At 45.4% G+C, this 21,704-nt stretch overlaps 1 protein-coding gene across 4 annotated transcripts in view; it reads right to left on the minus strand.

The window, feature by feature from the left end:
* Window positions 1–21,704, minus strand: part of CUNH16orf71 (chromosome unknown C16orf71 homolog) — a 203,623-nt gene that overhangs the window by 109,275 nt on the left and 72,644 nt on the right. For all 4 annotated transcript variants that reach the window (XM_019539984.1, XM_019539985.1, XM_019539983.1 and 1 more), the window contains 3 exons: window positions 17,033–17,230; window positions 14,362–14,517; window positions 7,569–7,760 (listed from right to left, as the gene is read on the minus strand). In XM_019539984.1, the coding sequence (XP_019395529.1) occupies window positions 7,569–7,760; window positions 14,362–14,517; window positions 17,033–17,230 (546 nt within the window). The remainder of the gene's footprint in view (window positions 1–7,568; window positions 7,761–14,361; window positions 14,518–17,032; window positions 17,231–21,704) is intronic.

Genomic DNA, 21,704 nt, shown 5'->3' on the forward strand with positions numbered 1-21,704 from the left:
GTTTTTTTGCACCGGTCCTGGAAGCACTGCAATACCAGGTCAATGCATGGAGTGGATGGAGCACGCTCCGGTTCCACCACCCAATACCAAAAAGAATCTGCTCAATATAGACCTCCTATGGAGTTGAGGATAGCTAGGATGAGGCTGTATCTTACTTTTTGTTTTTCCCCTCCAGAGCAAAGGAACATTTGCTTTTAATGTAGAGGGAGGAAAGATTGTCATTCTGGTTCTTAACCCCTGCATATCATGACAAGAATCGGCTGTTTACCCCACTCCACCCTCCTAAGCAAATATCCACCCCCACATCCAGTACTGCTGGATAACAACATTGGATTGATGGTCCTCCTTGAACTGATCACCTGTGAAACATTTAATGATATACAGAACTAAATTAAGGTTCCTAGGTTTGGTGAATGAAGCACTGCAGTGTCCTGGGGCAATTCACATGTCTCCAAGCTTTTGTTTTAGTCCCTGTGCAGAGTCAGAGAGACATTACTGCATTTGCTTGTATTTGGTTCCCCTGCTGAAGGTTAGCATTTCATCTAAAAATGCCAGAGCCAGACTGAACTCCTGGTCCAAATGATTTCAGTGGAAAAACTCCCATTGATTTCAATGGAGCCAGGCTATAAGCAAATTTTATTTTATTTTTTTTTTTTTACTGAAAACTAGGTTTCTGGAACATATTCATGTGATGACTTTTTATAAATCTGCAATTACACATCCATTTATACAGCCACATAATTACTGTATGAAGCTCAGGATGCATGAATCATCCATAAGGTAGGTGAGTCATCCACATGTGGACTCAGCACTTGATGGTGATGATGTAAGGTGTACGTAAGTACTGTAGCCAAAGCGCTGCAGTATGAATTCATCAGACTCTGCAGGGAGGCCTGATATGTGGGAGTCTGCCCTACTGGTACAAACTCAGGAAGGGACAGAATATCAGGAAGGACAGGCAAATCAAGGAGACAAGGCACTACTGATGAATTGGCATAGACCTCTTCTGTTAGAACTTCAGTCTGCTTTGAAAGAGGCAGTGCCTTGGCCTTGGAGTAAAGTACTATCAAGGCTCGGGCATGCCAATCCCTGAGCATTCCCCAATTTTGGAGAGGCAAGACACTCAGAAATGCTGCTATTGGCATCGATCCTGTCAGATGTGTACCAATGTAGAAACCTAATGCCCAGTCTGACTGCTTAGCAATAAACACTTGAAGATTTGGCATCAGTTGCAGTAGAAATTTCAGAGGCCAACATAGCACCAAGGCACATGCCAGGATTGAAAGCTCAAGGCAACGCAGGGATGCAGATCCCACAGGCAGCCCAGCCACAGAGTGACCCAAGGTCTCTCAAGCAGCTCTCATATTCATACACGCACATGACTGCATCTAAAGTGTGGCTTGAAGCTACCAGTTAATTTCTTAGGGTATAGACACACGTACATTTGGAGCAGTTTCAAAAGCAGAGCTGCTGATCAGGAGAGTACAGCAGCTGTTATGTTCTAACAATTGCATGTGGACAGGCCAGAACAACTTTAACCAGGGATGAAACAATGCTAAAGCTGAAGCTGTTTGGCTACATTTGTATCATTCCCAGCTTGATACAACATAACAGCTGCTGTGCTGTTTGAGCAAAGGTCCTCTTTTGAAACAGCTCTCAATATCCCTGGGTACATACCCACAAGTAGCATGAAAAGGAAGGACAGCGAAAGCACATGCAGAAGTAAAACAATAACCTGGCTGAACTCTCAGTGAGATACCGAGCCAAGAGCACAGCCTTACTTAATATGATGTATATTTGTTTCATAAACAACAGATGAAAGTCAGCACAGAACCTGAGGAAGATTAGGAAAAGTTGGAAGTGTGGAAGATGAAATGCTGATGTGACAACAGTTACAGTCGTGATAGTAAAGGAAATGGTAGTAATAGACAAAAGAAGTATTAAGCCCATTCATTAGGGGTGGGGGCTTCATGCTTATTGGTTAGGCCAGGTGGGCAAAATACAGCCTGCAGGCCACATCTGGCCTGCCAGGCACATAGTTTGGGGGCACCACAGGTCAGATGAATTGTGCCCTGCTAAGCCCTTCCATCCATGAGGCTGGGAGAGAGGCGCCCACATGTACAATCCCCAACACACCCTATTACACTTGGATCCCATCTTCTTGTGCAGAAGGGCCCTGCCTAGCCAGCAGCAGGTTCTGGGCGGGGCTCCTGCTGCAGCTCCCCATGGGAACCTGCTTGGCTTCCTGTTAGTCAACTCGCTTGGGGCAGCAGGTAGGGAAGTGGACAGGCTGGTGGGAATGCAGGGTGGAGTTGGAGCAGGACAGAAGTATGGAGCCTGCACCCACGGGGGCAGTGGGAGTGTGGCAGTGGGGAGTGGGAGGCAGATCATATCCTCTATTGTCGGGGCTCTGCACCACATGCTATGCGCCTGCAGCTCCAGCATTTGCAGCAGGGGAAGCTCCATACGGGAGCCTGCTGCCTTCCCTGACCCTGCTGCACAGGTCTCCGTACTCTGCCAGGAGTGGAAGGGGCCCTGCCCCCTGCTTCCCCATGGAGTCCAGCATGGGGCTTCCCTGCTGCAAGCGTAGGAGCTGCAGGTGCACCATGCTGAGACCCTGTGGTAGAGGCAGTTGGGCAAGCTGTGCTTCTTGCCCCCAGTACGGTGCTGGCTGCCTCTATCACAGAGGCTCTGCACCACCCGCCTGCAGGTCTTGCATTCACAGCGGGGAAGCCCCACACTGGACTTGGCAGGGAAGTAGGGGGCGGGGCTCCCTCCATTCCCAGTGGGAAGGGCAGCCAGTTCTAGTGCTGGGCTTCCCCCACTGCAAGTGCAGGAGCTGCAGGCACACAGACATGGAGCCCTGGCAATAGAGGCAGCCAGGCAGGCTGTGCTCACCCTTTCACACGGTGCTGGCCAGAGCTGTGCCCCACCGGGTCCAGGCACCAGGCATGAGCACCCTGACCTCCCTGCCTGCTGCTGGGGAGAGCATGTGGGGGGTCCCTACACCCCCACCATTTCACACCTGCGCCCTGTCCCCACAACTCCCACCGACATATACGTACACCCCAACATACCCTATGCATCTTACACAGCCACACCCTCTCACAACTTCCCCACACACTCCCACCCCCATACACACCTCCCCACCGCCAGCCACACCCCACCATACACATACACAATATAAAAGAGTGACCCTTTATTTTTGAGTTATTATGCAATCCCTTCTATATACAGTACAAAACCACAAGTCACAACACATACATTTTGTAATAAAATTAAAAATATATTATAGTAGGTTGTTGTCTTCTAGTGTATGGTTTTTTTTCTGGTTCTAAGATTGCAACCCCTTACTCCCAAAACGAATATGTGGGGGGGAGGTGGGGAAGGACTTGCAGTGGCAAAGGTCATGGGTTATAGGGCAGGACTTCTAGTCCCAATGTTGCAACCAGGGGGTGGGGCAACTGTTACGGATTGGAGCTACTTATGAGACCCCCAACAGCTCGCCAAAACTTAAGTGGCCCTCCACCCAAAATAATCACACACCACTGGCTTAAACAATGTAACAGCATATTTTAGTAATATCTCTAATCCAATTGTATGTGTTGCAGATGATGGGTCTTCTGCCCCTTCTACTTCGACAACTTCTCTTGAGAGACTTCCTGGAAGATGACAGAGCTCATTCAGAATTTTCATGCCAAGAAATCAGGGAGTGGTTCCTCACCCTTCATGATCTTTTGAGACTGAGTGGAATCCTGTTTCTTTCTGTGTGTCTAAATGGCATATGTTTAGGTGTGTAAGTATAAAAACTGCCACTTATACACACGTAGCCATTCTATTCCCCTGACAGTGGGGATGTATAAGTGCGCACATGCACACTGCCATACACAGTAAGCTACACAGTGTGTACCAGTTGTGGATGCATGCCAGAGTCTAAGACACGTAAGTAGAAACCTACCAAATTAGCGATTTCATGGATTCCATGAAATATGGAATTGCCTGCAAAATCTGGGCAATGCCCATGAAATCCACAAAATCCACAGGAAAAAAATACATAAATAACTTATTAAGCACTGTGGCAGCTTGCTGGGAAGGCGGGGGTGGTGACTGTCCACTTGAAGGGATGCCAGCAAGATGGCTGCTGACCCTGCCCCTCACCATTGACTGGCTGCAAGGACTGCCTGTCATATGGCCCTGCCTCTCTCCACCAATTGGCCAATCAGTGGTGAGGGGCAGGGCCACATGACAGGTAGTCCCTGCAGCCAATCCGTGGCAAGGGATGGGGCCACTAGGCCCCTCAGTCAATCAGAGGCATGGGGGGGCACCACACTTCATCTGAAAATGTTTGCCTGGGACCATGTTCTGCCCATAAAACAGAGGAGGCAGCCTCCATGAATTAGGTAGGTCCCTACACATGTGTAGGAAGCCAGAAACCCATGACTAGTAGGTGTTAGACTGTGGAGGGAACAGAAGGATGCAGCCCTTCTATTTTTTATTCACAATAAATGAATCATTACAGCACTTGCCAAAGAAGCCCCCCAAAGTCTAGGCTCCCCTCACCCAAAAAAGGTTTAAACCTGCATCTCTCTGACTTCCCAGTACAGTAGTCTACCAAGCCTCAGATCAGGCATCATCCTGAGCCTTCTCTGACACTCCTTTTGAAACTGGCCTTCTCCTTTGGGCAGTCAAGGGAGGAAACTGGGGGGGAAAGCAAACCAGAGGGTGTGGGCTCAGTAAAATGGTTGATGCTTTAGAAGGGAGTGGGCCCTGGGTCCTAGCCAGTCTTGCTTCTGGTTGGGCTGAACCTTCCCCAATACACTACTCTCCACTCATTTTGGATAATGAGGAAGGAATAGGTTGGGGAAAGAAGCAATGAAGATGAAAATCCATCTCCTCAGAGCCCCTACATGTTAACATGAATCAACGTTTGGTTTTATATCATATTAAAATTAAGCCATTCTCTTTTTGCTGACAAGGAGCATTCTAATTAATAACCTCTCAAGGATTATGTCACTCCTAACCTAACCTGGGGTTGTAATGGTTCCTTTGCAAATTTGTTCTTCATATCTAAAGTGCAATATTGCAGATCAATAGATAATATGGACACAGTAGAAGTACTCAAAGCATGGGGCTGGCAGATTCCAATGAACCTGCGAAATTCTGCTAAATACCTTGTCACAAGGACATGAGAAAGGAAAGGAAAGGAAGCCTTAATGGAAAATTTCAAAGTAAAATACAAAGGTAAAGTGATTTAATCTGGGGCTCAACATTTGCTGAAAAACAACTTGGCCAAATGACTGAAAGCAAAAGACTGTCTCTCTCTCTCTGACAAACAGTTTGTTTAAGATCCACTGTGATTACTGCTGATGACTGCTTATAATGGGGCATAAATCTAGGCTGTGCTGAAGCAATCTTATATTTTTACCTTATTTTTCCTTCTCCCAACTCCTGTTGATTCCTTAGTTTAATCCACCCTTTGTATCTTCTTGTTTAGACTACAGGCTCTTTGGAGTTGAAATTGGCATTTACTTTTTGTGTGTTCAGTGTTTAGGGCACTCAATTCTAGTTGTATCTCTTGGTCCCTCACAATATAAAAGATGGTAAGAGGGATTCATGCCCTTGTACCCAATTAAAGCAAATTTTGATTATTATATGTAGAGCTTATGCAAGTACAGTTTTATTAACATAAGGACAGATTCCCAGCTGGTGACAACTGGCATAGCTCCAGTGTAGTTAACAGAGTAATCTGGTGGCAGCTGAGAATCTGGCCTGTTGTCTTGTTTGGAGGTACCAACTTTGTTTTAACTGAAAGAGATGCATGTCCAGGATGTGCTGTGGTCTTTGTGTAACTGAGGACTTGATCCAGGGAGGTGCTAAGCACTCAAAACTCAGAAGGGAATTTGGCTGTTAATCTAATTTCATTTCTTCAAAACAGGTGAAGCTGATATCCTTCACACAGGAAACGTAGTTGCTGCTTGACTGTTCAGTTTCTAAAGATTTATAATTCGCTTAACAGAGAGCAGGTATAAAAGCTCTGCATGTTTTAAATTAAGCCTAATTCTATACCTTACAAATATACCATATATTTTACAAATATGTTGGGCTGCTTTACACCACCTGCCAGGAGTTAAAGTTTACACTAGCTGCACATCAATGAGAAATAAATACCCATTTTCATTCAAAGATATTGGATAACCTATAGGAAAAACTGAAGATGTAAGGTTAAGACCTACATTTTCAACATTCTCATTGACACTGAGAAACATTAACCCTTGAACCTAATTACAATTATGTAACCACTGTCATACCACCTCAGTTTCAAAAGCTGTTCATTTTAGTTATGAAAGAATACTGCAATGTCCATTAATTCTTGGGATGGTGCATTGGTACTTACACTGAGCTAGGAATGAAGAAACAACCTGACTGACTCCCACTGTTGCTACAGGAAGGAGTAAGTGGGATATTCATGCAGAAGAAAAGGCAAATAGCATGTAGTTGTACTGAGCAGGAATAGCTGGAGGTAGTGCATGTAGGCAAGGAAGAAAAAATATACCTGCTGGTGGCCCCTGCTACTTATTAAGGAAAAAGGACATTGCTTCCAGTGCAGAACTCTTTTGTTGGAAAGTTTGTAGGTGCCTTTGCTGGACCTCTCTCAGCCTTCTACCTGGCTCTCAGGAAATGCAGACAGGTACATTCTGACTACCTGCTGTGGAGAGACTCTAGAGGTCCAGTAAATCTGTCCTACAGAAGGCACAATATAGCTCACAGTATATCTCAGCTTGAATGCAGCTATGACAATCTGCATTTAGGTCAAAAGGGCAGTTCAATATTTCCAGTCCTAAATAAGGTCAGAAGCTTTCAAATAAAAAGACCTGCCCTGTAAACCAGAAACGCACAAACTCTTTTAACAGTTCATCAATTTGCAAGACTGGCACAGCCTGCCAGGAATGAAGAGGTTAACTTTTTTGCCACTTATGGATCATTAGGTACATCCCTGCTTGGCATAAAGTTAAAGTCCTTTCATATTTAGCCTATTCTGATACAGCCTTATAGGACTTGATCCTAAGAGATACTCTGAATTTTTAACCCTTGCTGATCTCAATGGGTATTTGTATACATGCTTGTGCCGCAGCGCTGGACACGCACTGCACTGCATTGTGTGCAGTTGTTTAAGTGGTGAAATGTGCATCAGCACTGAGAAATGGTGGTGGCACACGTTTGAACTAAAACTCATCGAAGGTGCTCTTGTTCAAAAACACACTGCCACCATTTTCTGCGCACTGACATGCATTTCACTGCTTATACAACTGCACGCAACACAGCGTAGTGTGTGTCAGCTTGTATGTAGAGCAGACGTGATTAATCGAGTCTGCTCCGATGCACTGGATCTCCAGCATGTTGGGACATGAAAACATATGGGTATAAATGCCCAATAAGACACAGCAGGGCACAGCACCTGTTAAATGAAGGTCCTAAAACCCTCAGCCGGACCAAAAGAAAAGAACCTTACTGGATAAAGTACAACTTTTTTTGGATCTGTTTATGGTCGAACACTAATGGTGTGGTACCTTAGGGTCAGGGTTAATGGTAGAAACACAGCTGAGTCGAACAGTAGGAATTTCAGGACAGAGTGAATATAGCTGGTTCTGGAGGCAATTGGTCAGTTCTGCTTCCCACCAGATAACATCTGGAAGCCATGTATGGGATAGAAAAGTGGAAATCTGTTGGTAAAAAATGGATCCTCCAAGGTCTTCCTTTGCCTGCAAACAGTCAAAAACATATGGTTAAAGGCCTGGTCTTAATATTAGGGTGCAAAAAAACTGCAAACTCTTTTTATAAGACAACTGTAATAATATACATGTCACATGACAGGAAGAAAGTGGAAGATGAAGGGAATTTAACAAAACACCTGATGCAGAGCAGCACCAATCCTGGTACTTAGTTGGCCATCCTCCCATCACCTGTCAAAACCAGAACAACCTCTTCTCTGATTCCATGCTTAATTTTTGGGCAGCTTTGTTTGTCTCTAGTTCAGTTCTTTACCGTCCAACTGAGTGGAAAGCAGGTACATGTGTGCTACACTGAGGACTAACATGGAGAAGGGACCTGAAATTCTTCACTATGGTAAAGAAGGGAGGAACTTGCTGGCTCCTTGTGAATAAGGGTGAGAAGTGTGCAGATACCCAAAATACTGGGAGCTGGGTACAATGTATACTACGCACCAGTTATTTTATTACTGGACATTACAGCTAATTGAGGTTTGTTGTTAACTGCCTTGCCATTGTCCATAATTGAGCTTTATAGGAAAGCAAGCTGACCATTTCAGCAGTTCTGGCCAAAAGGCATCTTTGTTACTCTCATCAGTGTTCTATAGCCAAGGGTGACCAGTATGTTTCATTTAGCCAAATGGCATTCTGCTTGTCCTGCTGCCCAGGGAATGACTGTATTGTATCAATCTTTTAGGAAGGTGCAGTTCTTTTAATTATAACCAGCTTCAGCTTTTTAGAAGCCATGGGGAAATCATTTCATTAATGGGACCATAAATCAGACAAATACTGTATAATATCATTTGAAAAGCCTTTCACAAGGACATTGTACATGCCTGAATAACCTTATTCATTTGATTTTTAAGAAACATCCCTATTAAAAACTATGGCTCATTCCTCATTCCATAGTTGTGAGTCACAAATACCTATCTTTTCATTTCCTCTCCAAACCCACTTGTTCCCTCTACTTTAGTCCCTAGTCGTTAAGGACCATCAGACAGAAGACTCTTCCCAGCCAATGAGTTGTCGTCTCTGTAACATCTGTTCAGCTATCTTCAAATTAAAGCCCAAGTGGTAAAAGTCTCAGACAAAAATCCTGAGCTCATCCTGTGACAGGTACTGTATGGATGTCGTTTACAATAACTGGCAAAACTGTGTGTTGTTAACCAGTCTAGAAGATAATCAAGTTGCTTTGTTTGGTGGTACCCTTCTTAATTGGGAACGCAACTTAGCCTCTTAGGGCACCCATATATCTCTCCCTAAGAGGGGGTTCCTCTTAGGGGGAGAAGTGGGGGAGAAGGGGGGAGATGTTTTAACTACAGCAGCTCTCAGGAGCTGCTTTAATTTAAAACATCCACAGTGTCTCATGTATTCAGCATCTCCCTTTTCAAAATGGTGGTGGGGCGCTTTAACTAAATTAGCTTGTCAAATGAGCTTAAGTTAAAGTGCCCCTGCCACTGTTTTGAGAAATGGGGACCCTGAATAAATAAGATATTTCAGCGTCCCAATCAGAACTCTGCAGCAGACTCAATCGATCGAGTCTGCAGATGTGTTCTAATCAGAACGCACTGGAGCACAGGTAAAAGTGCCTTTAGAGAACACATGCCACAAACACCAGATTCTATCAGCCTTGCATATAAATGCAGCTTGTTTATCAGCATGTCACAATTACACAAAATAAGCATAAGATCATTTGTTCTGACAGCAACTCAAGCAACCAAAACCATGGTGGGAATGTTTAAATTTGCCTCATTTCACTCACTTGCTTGGAGAGGGGGAACAGACTAGCACATAAGAGGCTACTCAAGCTTACAAGAATGTGGAAAACACACTGAACATCTGCTTGATTTATGGAAATAGATTTTTTAAAAAAGCAATGTTGTCATGGCTGAGTGATCAAAAGGTTGACCTGCCTAGGACAGCAGTTCCTTCGCTGAGGAGCCCATTATTATATTTTTTATTCAAAAACTGTTAGACCTTGGGTTGGAGAAATAAAATATGACAACAAAAAAGATGTGCAGCTGACAATGAAATGCCCTATAAACAGAAAGCAGATGACTCAGGGAACTGGAAATAGAGTGTTTCATTTTTAGGGTGCTCAGCCCAACTTAGTGGTGACTGAAAATCATTAAGCACGTTGTTTCAGCCCAGTTCTCAGTGGTCAAATGGCCATCAACCCATTGCAAACAATGGTTGTTTATTACTATGAGAATGGCTGCCTCCACTGGATTGATATCCTCATTGACAATCAGTCCACAGGGCCAAGAACTGTAAGGGCCAATGGCCCTCCCAACCCACTATAGCAGGGGCAGGCAATTATTTTGGGCAGAGGGCCACTTACTGAGTTTTGGCAAGCCATCAAGGACCACATGACAGGCAGCCCAGGGCAGACAAATATTAATTTATCCAAGCAGAAGAAGAAACGCTGAGTTATTGTGGTGGGTGACTCAATCCTGAGAGGCTCAGAAGGGCTGATCTGCCAACCAGATCCCATGATGAGAGAGGTCTCCTGCATGCCTGGAGCTAAGATCAGTGACATCACTGCAAGGATTCCTAATCTCATCAAGTCCTCCAACTACTACCCCATAGTCCTTGCCCATGTGGGCACTAATGATGTGGCTGGGAGTAGTCCTTACCGCATCATGAAGGACTTCCATGAGCTGAGGCCGATGTCATCTACCTGGATTTTAGGAAGGCCTTCAACACAGTTTCACATCCTATTCTCATGGGGAAGCTAACAGGCTGCAGAGTGGACGCCTACACAGTCAGGTGGGTGGCTAACTGGTTTAGGGACTGCACCCAGTGAGTGGTGGTGTAAGGGTCATTCTCAGCCTGCAAGGAGGTGGGGAGTGTGGTCCTGCAGGGTTCGGTCCTTGGACTGGTATTATTTAATATCTTCATCAGCAATTTGGATGAGGGTGTGGTGAGCACCTCCCCCAGGTTCACAGATGATACCAAGTTATAGGGCAAAGTTAATACACCAAAGAGCAGGGAGCAAATACAGGCCAACCTGGACAGGTTAGGTCAATGGGCAGAATGAAATAGAATGCAATTCAACAAAGATAAATGTAAGGTACTCCACCTAGGAAGGAGGAATCCCCAGCATACCTACAGGTTGGGGGATGTCCTCCTCAGCAGCTCAGAGGTTGAGAGAGATCTTGGAGTCATCATTGACTCTAAGATGAACATGAGCTGGCAGTGTAATTAGGCCATCAACAAAGCCAATTGCGCCTTGTTGTGTATTAGCAGATGCATGACCAACAGATCAAGGGAGGTGATGCTCCCCCTCTATGAAGCATTAGTCAGGCCACAGTTGGAGTACTGTGTCCAGTTTTGGGAGCCGCATTTCAAGAGGGACACGGAGAATCTGGAGAGGGTTCAGAGGAGGACCACTCGCATGATTAGTGGTCTCCATACAAGGAGAGGTTGAGGGATCTGGATCTCTTCAGCCTTTACAAAAGATGGCTGAGGGGTGACCTTGTAGCTGCCTATAAGTTTATCAGGGGAGGACAGCAGGGAATTGGGGATGTGCTGTTTACTAGAGCACCCCAGGGAGTAACTAGGAATAATGGGTGCAAACTAGTGGACAGTAGATTTTGGTTAGACATTAGGAAGAAATTTTTTACAGTAAGGGTGGCCAGAGTCTGGAATGGGCTTCCAAGAGAGGTGGTGCTGTCACCTAACTTGGAGGTCTTCAAGAGGAGGCTTGCTAATCACCTGGCTGGGGTCATCTGTCCTCAGTCCTCTGTCCTGCCAAGGGCAGGGGGTCAGACACAATGATCCATTGGGTCCCTGCCGATTCTATAATCTATGAATCTATCATTTTCTAAATTATTTAGGGGCCCCATGGGCTGGATAAAATGGCCTGACGGGCTGCATCTGGCCCCCAGGCTGCATTTTGCCCACCCCTGTTCTATATGGTTCCCTCATGCCAAGGTCAAGATTATGAATAGGGTAAAGTAAGGGAAGTTAATACTAGGTCAGTAGATAAGACAAGTCCCCAGCTTCTAGTTTGCTTATGAAAGGCAATCCACTGCCTCTCAGAAGCACTATTTTTATGATACAATTTTAAAAGAAAGGAAAACCTCACAGACCACTGTGGCTAGTGCCTCATGAATCTGGCACTCTAATACTAGAGTGACCCATATAAGAGAGAGATTCATAGGAAGACAGGCATTTACTCTCTTGTAACTCATGGGCACTAACTTGTATCCAACAGGATGGACAAGGCATGTGTCTGTTTTCCACAGTAAACAACAAATGCAGATGTCTCAAGCTAAGAACACTACGTTGTCAAACTGTCAGGGTGCAATCAGCTAATGTTAACCCTGGTCTTGCTTGTCCTTTTATATTTCATTTAAAAGAAATTTAATTTGTATTTTGCTAGAATCTTGCAACCAAGAACTTCAACAGCAACTACTGGGATCCAAGTTTTTTTTTCCCTGGATGCTCATTTCAAATCCAAATTATGCTAAACCCTTATACCTGATTTTTATTGTGCTCAGAAGAAAGAACTAGAATAGAAACTGTTAATGACTACAAGAGAGAAATATTGTTATCTTATACTGCCAGGTAAAATACTGTACATTAGCACCACCACAAGAGACTGGTGACTCTAATAAAATCTGTTGGCTTTCTCTCCAGCAATAGCCAATACTGCTAAGGAGGAGAATCAGAGAGACAGCAGCAAGTTCCTTTTGTTTTCTTTGCCTTTGCTGTGGCTGACATTTCTGAAAGATTTTTGTGGCTCCCATCAGTTTACATCACTGACTGAAGAAAGAACAGCAGCTGTACAAATGCCTCAAGAAAACAAGAAAAAATGAAGGTCACTGTTGTTGGAAAGGCATATTATGGAACCTCTAATGAAAGGAAACACCAGTTGCACAGAGCCCTACTTTAAGGAGCACTAACCAAATAGCTCACATGTTCACTACTGTACATATTAGCTGACCTGGGTACCAACAGCAGTGAATGCATGCAAACAGAGTAGTAGGGCTGCTCTATGATTTATTTCAGAGCTGAAAAACTCTGTACAGTGTGTTCAGCCAATCTATGATAAAGTAAACCTCTATTCTGCCCCCCACCAAATGTTGGGAGCAGCCTGGGCCTGTAGCCTGCAAAGTTTATTCACTTACATGACACCAGATGGGCATACTGAGTTTGCTCAATGTTAAATAATTTTGATGCTCTGGTCAGCCCCACAGCTGAACTGAAGTGACCTTCTAGAGACCAGCTCCATGGGTGGGCTTCCAAGTAAGTGGATGTGGGGCAGTTAAGTTTCTTCCCCAAGGCCTTTGTTCCAAATAAATTACCTTGATTCCAGTTAGCCTACAGCAGAAATAACTGATGCCCTTAATCCATTCTAGCAGGCTGCCTGCCCTCCCTAGACCTGATGCTCCTCCCTACAAATGCCCAGGCATCAGCAGGAGGGTTGCTTATTGTTTCTTTTGTAGTGTTTTAATCATGACATTAGTTGTCAGCATCAATCACCTACTTGAGGGAGCATTCCAGTCACAGCTGTCACAATCCAAGCTTTATGATATATCATGGGAAATTTAATCTTTAGTACTCACACACAGTCAGCTGTGGATGTGGAGCATTCACTGCAGCTGAGCAGAGAAAACTGAAAAGTAGGTCTAAATCAGTTTGCACTTTCCCATTCCTTTGATGTGCCTGGTTGCTGTAAGTTAAAACAGCTGGAGGCTGCTCTAAGCTGTACTGGTTGCTAATGGCCCCAAGGGATCACTCCATCAGCCAGGGATTGCCAGAATCTGGTCACAGCTTCTCTTCCCTGACCACACTAGCAGCCTGTAAATGAGGTTGCACAGAAGGTGCTACTGTGTCACTTAATTTCTTGGGGCTGAAGGGATTCACCACTGGCTAGCCACACACTCTTTGAAGCTGTTTTGTGCTGCCAAACGGTCACCAATTTGGCAAGGGCCAGGATCAGTGTCTCAGAAATTATTTTATGTAGAATGTTTGGTCAAACAAGTGGCTATCAAAAGATATCATGTACACTGCAACACACTGCAGCTGCAAGTTTTCTAGATGCTCCTGGGTACATCATTCAGTCAGAGTTGAGGACTATGTTAACACTTGATTTTGAACTGACAAAGAACAGAACCCACATCCTGGACTCTTAAGTCTTGTGAAATTAACAGCAAGAAAATATCCCCTCCTTCTAGCTGTACTTTCACATAATCAAAATACAAAACCAGAAACATAATGGATGTCAGAAAAAGTCTTCCCTCTTTGACCATTGTCCATAAATTTTCACTCTGTGTGGTGACAGTCACCAAAGATATATAGAGCAGTTAATGAGCAGAAAAGAGACGGCCTTTGAAATATGGGGCTGGATCCTCATCTGTTCTGCAACTAAATTCAGCATAGCAGGAAAGCCAAGCAGGCAGTTACTGAAAGTCACTTTGATTCTCACTTTGAGCTCTGTCAGCTCCCAGTTTAACTCAGAGCAGCCTAAGGGCTATTCTAAATTACACTGGCTCCAAGTAGTCTCAAGGCTAGTCAAATATAGCCAGTACATCCCAGCTCAAATGCAATAACTCCAGCACATGTGCATGGCATTTCTGCTACTCACTTTGTGCTTCTGGATCTTGATGCAGTTCTGGGGTGGAGATCTGTCAGCTGGAATTAGGCAAGCATATAGTGCTAATCCATCCTCTTGCCAGATCTGCTGCAGCCCCACCACCTGGAATGGAGCTTTGATCCCACCATTCACTTTCAAGGAAGGTACCTGTAAATTTATATGAATAGATGCCTTCATTTTATACACAATTATATTTACAGAAGTCTGCTTCAGGGAATGAATATAACCCTTTCCCCACATTGTGACTTTTGAATGAAGACAGCCTGTGCAGAATAACCTGGGGAGCACTCCAGCTTGATTGATGAAACAGTCAAGATTTAGGCAGTAGTAACTTTATAAAAATCAAATTAAAAAGGAATAACATGTAGGTTTTGGTAGGTCATGGGATTTATTTTCCCAATAAGGCTTCCCATAACCTCCAAGCTTCACATTTAGCTAGCTATGTGAGGGGGAGAAAGAGAAACACAGACTTGCAACTCATATTACTTCCCTAGCCTAGCAAGAAATGAGAACAAAGCGTCCCTGTCAACATCTTCCTGCACATTCTTTGCTACAGCAGCACTGTATGCTGCTTTTATTAATGATAATAAGATCAATACAATCTCTGTTAAAAATCAATGCTAAGTGATTACGCCATTATAAGAAGTCAGGGCAGGGTTCTTTAATAAGCCTTCATGTTCCTCATTACTGATCAGTTATAGCCACAAGCACATCAGTCACCTTCCAGTTTTATTTAGGCTGAAGCTGGATTTTTAGATAGGCTTTATGTTTTGTGGGGAAAAGGAATGTACAGATCTAATTTGAAATAAGGATACAAAGTGACTTATGCTAGCCCTAAAATGAACACTAGGAACCATGCATCATGAATATCAATATATTTCCAGTAAAATGCTTTGGATATATAAACCTCTAATTGGCCAAGACAAAAACCATAAGACTCATAAAGACACTCAGATGTGATACATTTGGTACAAGGCTTGCATGAGAGATGTTGTTATTCCTGGATAACCCTGACAGGGAGTAGAAAAAGGCAGTATCAGTGGGCAGAAGCATCAGTAGGATACCCAAAAACCTGGAGAGTGGGGAAGAAAAGGTGAAAAAGAGAGCACAGTACAGAAAAGGTTGGGAGAAGAAGTTACAGAAACCCTCAAAAGAGAGGGACAGCCAGTGCAAGTTCAGGACCCCTCATGCCATACAGGGCTTGGAGACATTTGTGCACTGAAGTGGCACTTATGTGGCTGCATAACTACAATTTTTGGCACTTATGCACATTTTGGATCCTACTTTCATCTAGAGCAGAACAGGCTCACAAAAGTGTAACTGCCAGAAGTAAGGTGGTAACCTCCTGCACTTTCTAGTCCAGAGTTTAGTGGTTAGGGCACTTGCCCAAAAAGCAGAAGACCCAGGTTCTGGGCCCCTCTCATTCTGAGCCTGCATCCCAGCAAAATGGCAAAACCATAAGGCCATGGGCTCAGCAAGGACCAAAGCAATCTCCATCCTTTCTCTTGAACAGGGGTGGGCAATTATTTGGGCTGCAGGGCAACTTAATGAGTTTTGATGAGGTGTTAAGGGCTGTGTGGACTCACATGCTCACACTCTCATACACTCATGCTCACACACACTCTCACACTTGCACTCGCACTCAATCATGCACTCACACACACTCACACACATATGAGCTCCCTGCAACTAGGCTGAGGCTGGTGCCAGAGCAGTAGTGGAAGAATGAGCATGAGTCCTCCTGGGGCTGTAGCATCTTATCTCCAGTCCTCCCCTCCTCATGCTGCCTGGCTTGGCTGACACTGGCAGGCAGGAACAGAGCTAAGAGCACACTGTGCTGGAGCCAGGGCCATTTGCAGCCCCACAGGGAGAGGCTGCACAGTGGGGAGGAATGCCCCGCCTCTTGCCTCCCTCCCCACCCCCCGCTGTGCAGAACCTGGCTTGAGGGGGCCAAGAGCAGGGGGCTCAGTTCCCCCCATCGAATCACTGTCCCCCGAATTGGTCGAATCCAAAGTGAAAACTAGCCACTTTGCACAAGCCTATAAACTGGGGGACAGAAAAGATAGCTTATGTTTCCCTTGGAGAGGAATGCAACTGTTGAATGGATAGAAAAGATGAGGAAGAAGGAGAATATTTGAGAATGAAGGCTGGAGAGGATGGAAGCTGGTGGGGCTCCCAAGTTTTTATAGCTGGTCTAATGAGACTAACAACAGTGAGTGGTGATACCTCTTATTAGGATATGACAGAACAGCCCAATAAGTCTGTACTACTTATTCAGATAAAAGAGTCAGCTCTTACCCAGAACAAATGATCAGAAATGGCCATTTCTATTCATTCCTGTTTTACTGGAGGACACTGAATAGACAAGTCTCTCCATTCTTACTGGTCACTTTCAAATACTTTGTTCTACTGAATGTCATTGTTTTCTGTTGCACACTCTTTGAAAACTAAGGGCCTGGCCCAGCTTCTATATGGGACTCTTTCCATTGACTTCCAGAAGGATGAGAGTAGTGCATGATATTTGCTCTCTTTGGGTTCAGTCTTTGCTTTGGGACACTGGAGTAAGGACATTTCGTAATAAGGATTATCCATTTTCTGGTGGGCAAAAGCCATCTAGTAACCTGATGTTACCTATTTGCTGCATTTCACTCCATCTACTCACCAAGGAGAGAAGCCAAGTAACAAGGGCTTGATAGATGTTGGCTGCTGTCAATACAGTCTCTGGGAAATGTCCATCATGCTGACCAAAAGCAGCAGCTACCTGTCCACAACTGGATAGCCAAACTGTCATCAGAAGCATCTCATGTTTCATGCTGTCATGACTAGGCAATGTGTTAATATGTGGCAAAGAAGAAGCTTCCTGTTGAAGGAGAGTGGGAACATTAAAGTAATTTGTATTACAAGATCTTAAATAGAAAACAATATTAATTTTGATCAATACAACTGTCTGAATGTTACCAATGTAGGTGGTAATCAAAGGTTTTTAGTGATGATGTGGTCACAGTCTCACTTTTACGCTCTAGCAGGGGTCAGCAACTCCCGGCACGTGTGTCAAGTATGGCACACGAGGCCATTTTGTTTGGCACGCCACCGCCAGCCTAGGCTCTAGGCAGCTGCTGCAAACCTCAGAGCGGATGGTGGAGAGGGGCCTGAGGCAGCGCAACCTTGGCCTCTCCCCTGCTGCTCGCACAGAGCTAATGATTGGGCTCTGGAGCCTGGCGCAGCTTTTTGTAGCCAGCCTGGACTCTTGGCAGCTGCACCAGGCAACGGGCAGGCTGCAAACAGCTGCACCAGGCTTCACAGCCCTGGCATCAGCTCCATGCTGGCGGTGACTGTGTGTGCACCTCAGAGTGGATAGCAAAAGGGCTGTGCTGCCTCAGGCCCTACCCCCACTGTCCAATCCAAGGCACGCGTGCACCCGCTGGTATGGAGCTGATGCCAGAGCCTGGAGCAACTGTTCGCAGCCTCCCAGCTGCCACCGGCCCAGGCTCTGGTAGCTGCTGCCAACTACGGAGCCTAGTCTGCTTGCAGCTGAACCCACCTGACTCCCACCTGCTCCAAGCCCAGCCCCAGCCCAGCCTCCCCACTGGGATGAAGCTGACACTGCCCCTTGCCAGGAGCACTGAACCTTTAGCGGCCTTCGCTGTGCAGGGTGGGTGGATGGTTGGGCTGACAGACAGGTTCCAGGCTGGAGCCTTAGCCAGCTGCGCTGCAGCCCAGGGGCTGGCTCCCCAGGGAAGCATGGGGGCTCTGGCGGGACCAGGGCACTGTTGGGTTGGACTTTGTCCAGTGGCCCAGGAGCCTGGCTTCATGCACCCATGCATCTGGTTCCATGTGTTTGTCTGCCTCTGTCTGGTTCTGTGTGTCTGTGTGTGCTCTCATGTGTCTGTTCTGGGTGTGTTCTAGTTCTTTGTGTTTGTGCATGTGGCTCTCTGTGTGCGTGTGCCTGGTTCTCTCTCTGCTCTTTTTCTCTCTCTCTCCTCCTTCTCTTATTTGTCTCTTTTTTCTCTCTTTCACTGCAACATGCTCAACAAAAAGAATACACAACAACAAAGGCAATATTTATGATTATTAAATATACTAATATGCAGTGCGTCCTGCCATGTACCTCCCCCCATTTTGTTTTTCTGGCATGTCAGCACTCTGGCACCTTCCAAGATAGACATCGTGGTTTTTTCGGCACTCCGGCCATAAAAAGTTGACTACCCCTGCCCTATAGCCGCAAAAAGGAACATTCAATAACACAATGCATCCTAGCATCAAGCTGGATGATTGATTTCATACTGTCACAGAAAGAGAACCAACTACTGAATTCCCAGCACCAATTCCTGTAGCACTGTGGGTTTTTTCTTGGAGGTTTTTCATCCATGTCTTGACTAGGTCCAGTGCTACTTAGCATGTGCAAGCTAATGTGATCACAGCTGGAGGCAGTACAACTAGAGTCATTCAGTATTCATTATTAACCTAAAGTACTAACTGCTAATCAAAGAAATACCATTGACCCAAGCCTGCATTACTGTTTGTTCTGCCAAACAAAGCTCATTTATCTTTGATGTTAAATTTAAAGTTAACACTCATGGCATCTTCTTGAATATAACCAAGCACAGGTATTTTGTCAATTAGAAGAGCCCCTCCCCTTTTTTGTAAAGAAACACAGTTCTCACATCTTTTATAAGCATTTAATATATTCTGAAACACTCCACAACTTCATTCCTAATTCCCTAAGAAAAACATATAGTTAACGTTTTACTTGTCCATGCTGCAGAGTGAGTTGAATTTTAGAATGAAACCATAACATAGAATGGAAAAGATGGTTACCTGGTGCCTGGGAGGTAAAGGCTGTATTTTTTTGCATACCCAGGGTCCATGCCCTCACAATCAACATAGCCAACATTATAAAGAGTGGGGTGACCATAAGTGACATTCAGTTGCTTTGTCAATAAGAATATGATATGAGAAGATTTCAGGTACATGGACAGAGCAGGAATCTGTATAAACAACACACCTCAAAGAACCAGAATTTCTGCAAAGCAAGTAACCATGCTTCTTTGACTGTCTACACAGATTCCACTCTGTGCAATTAATAGGCAGTATTGCATGACTAGAGACTGTGAAAAAGTAACTGCAGAACCTCCCTATTAAAATCAGCATCTAATCCAGAAGCCTCTCCAGGGAATAACAGGAGGCAAATGTGTAACCTTACCAGGTCTCTAAATAGCAGCCTTTCATGCTTCAGATATTGTTATATTACCCTAACAAGCAGCAAAAGCTGGTGGAGCCCCAGTGGAATAAGATGTAATGGAACCCAAAGGTCCTCCCTAGCTATCTGACAGCAAGTATTATGTAGCTTCAAACACATTTAGGCAATCTCTAGCTGAATACAAGTTACCTTTGAGCCCTCTCTGTAAATGCCACAGTGTCTAAGACAGAACTGAAACAACTGTGTTCTGTCTAAACAAATAAGAAAGCCCCCACCATATCCAGAATGTAAAGTTTTATATTACCTGGTATGGAGTGAGGTTCCAAGAAAGAGATGGAAGACATTGATGGCTGAAGTGAAATCTAAACCTATTTTCAGGAAAACTCATGTCATTATGGTATATGGAAGACCTGAGCTTGGATTTCATACACCTTCAGGCCAGAATATTGGAGAGACTGCTTTCCCCAATTGGCAAGAAACAGAGGAAGCCAGTTGTCACAGGTCCTACCATACCAGTGAAAACTATGTTGAGATCAGATCAGTCTCCTGGTGAGAAGACACGAATGCAGGCCAAGATCTCTAAGTATAATTTAGCAGGAGAGACACAACTTCTCTAACGCATTCCCTAATAAAATTATCTCTAGATTCTCTTCTGAGCTGCTAGTAGACAAGCCAGAATGTGCAAGGCAGGAAACTCCACTGAACTTTGAAGTGAAAGAGGTGAAGCAATCCCATCCAGGATAGCTGGTTTTTTAAAAAACAAGCTCAATTCCACTTATAATAAGCAGACTTGGCAACACTAGTGGCAGTGAGGTCAGTGGGGGGGAAGAGAAGGGGAGAGGAAGGGAAGGGAGGCAGATGCTGCCATTCGTGCCACTGCCACAGAGGGAAGGACCAGGCGTCCCTCGCAGCTCTGGGCCCTAGGCATGAGCCTAGTTTGCCTATGTGTTAATCTGGCCCTGCCCAGGTCTCGCCATTTGCCTCACCAGCAGGGATCCTAGTGTTCCCTGTTTAAACATTGCAAATTCTCTGATAAAAACCCCAAATTCTCTCATTAAAATACCCAAAATCTGTGTTCTTCTGTGGTTAAAATTAAACACCACAATATAGAGACAGATAAGTTGGGCGATGTTTTATTGATATATTTACAATTTTAAAGCAGTTTGGAAGCCTACCAGTACCTGTATCATCATCATAAAATTAATTCTAAATATCTATGGCATATGCTTTTGGTTTTAGTATCATAGAAAAGTATCTGAGCTGTCCCCGCCCCCTTTGCTCACCAGGATGCGGAGGCAGCTGCAGATGGACCTATAGCTGCTTTGTGGTGCTCAGCCACACTGATTTGCCAGTGCTCTGCCTCTGTCCATGCCCTTGCCCCTCACTCCCAACCCACAGCCCCACCTGTGTCCCTCACTCCTGACCCACAGCCTCCGCCTGCCCCCTACTCGCTCCTTCCCAGCAGCAGCTCCATCCCAGCACCAGGACATGGGCTGTCAACCTGCAGCTGTCCCACCTGCTACATCATGGCTCTGAGCAATACCAGCCCTTGCTGTTCTGTTCCCTGTGCCTGTGCCCAGGCCCCAGAGATCCCCAAGTTGTGCCTAGGATGCCCTTGACTCGGCCTCAGGGACTGAACTGGGCAAGCCCTTTCCCTTCCAGGCTGGCCCCCCCTGCACAGGCTGCCCTAGGGGGGCAGGGGGGCTCTAAGCCTGGCTCTGGTGGGCTCTCCTACCCAGAGCACTCCCCCATCTCCAACCCCCATCTCTCTCTCTCTCACACACATCCCTGCTGCCACCTCCATCCTTCCCCCCAGCCCATTACATCCCCCAAGTGGTTCCTGGGACCAGGAGCCCCTCCAGGCCGGGGCTGTATGTCCCAGCTCTGATGTGGGCATAGAACATGGATGCAGTGTGGCAATTGCCCCTGCAGCCATGGCTCCCACCAGCAGGACTTGTCCCGTATACTGGGTGGGCATGCAGAGTGTGAGATTTATAGGGGGGATGTGCGGCTTTTTGGGGGTGGGGAGTGTGTGCAGGGTTTGTGGGGGGCATTTAAAGGGAGTTTGTGTGTGGGTGTAGGGGTGGGTGTGGGGTTTGTGGGGGATGTGGGGCTTGTGGAGAAGTGTGCAGGC

Source organism: Crocodylus porosus, unplaced genomic scaffold, assembly GCF_001723895.1.
Source record: "Crocodylus porosus isolate Cpor-Errol unplaced genomic scaffold, CroPor_comp1, whole genome shotgun sequence".
In the NCBI taxonomy this organism is placed as follows: Eukaryota; Metazoa; Chordata; order Crocodylia; family Crocodylidae; genus Crocodylus; species Crocodylus porosus.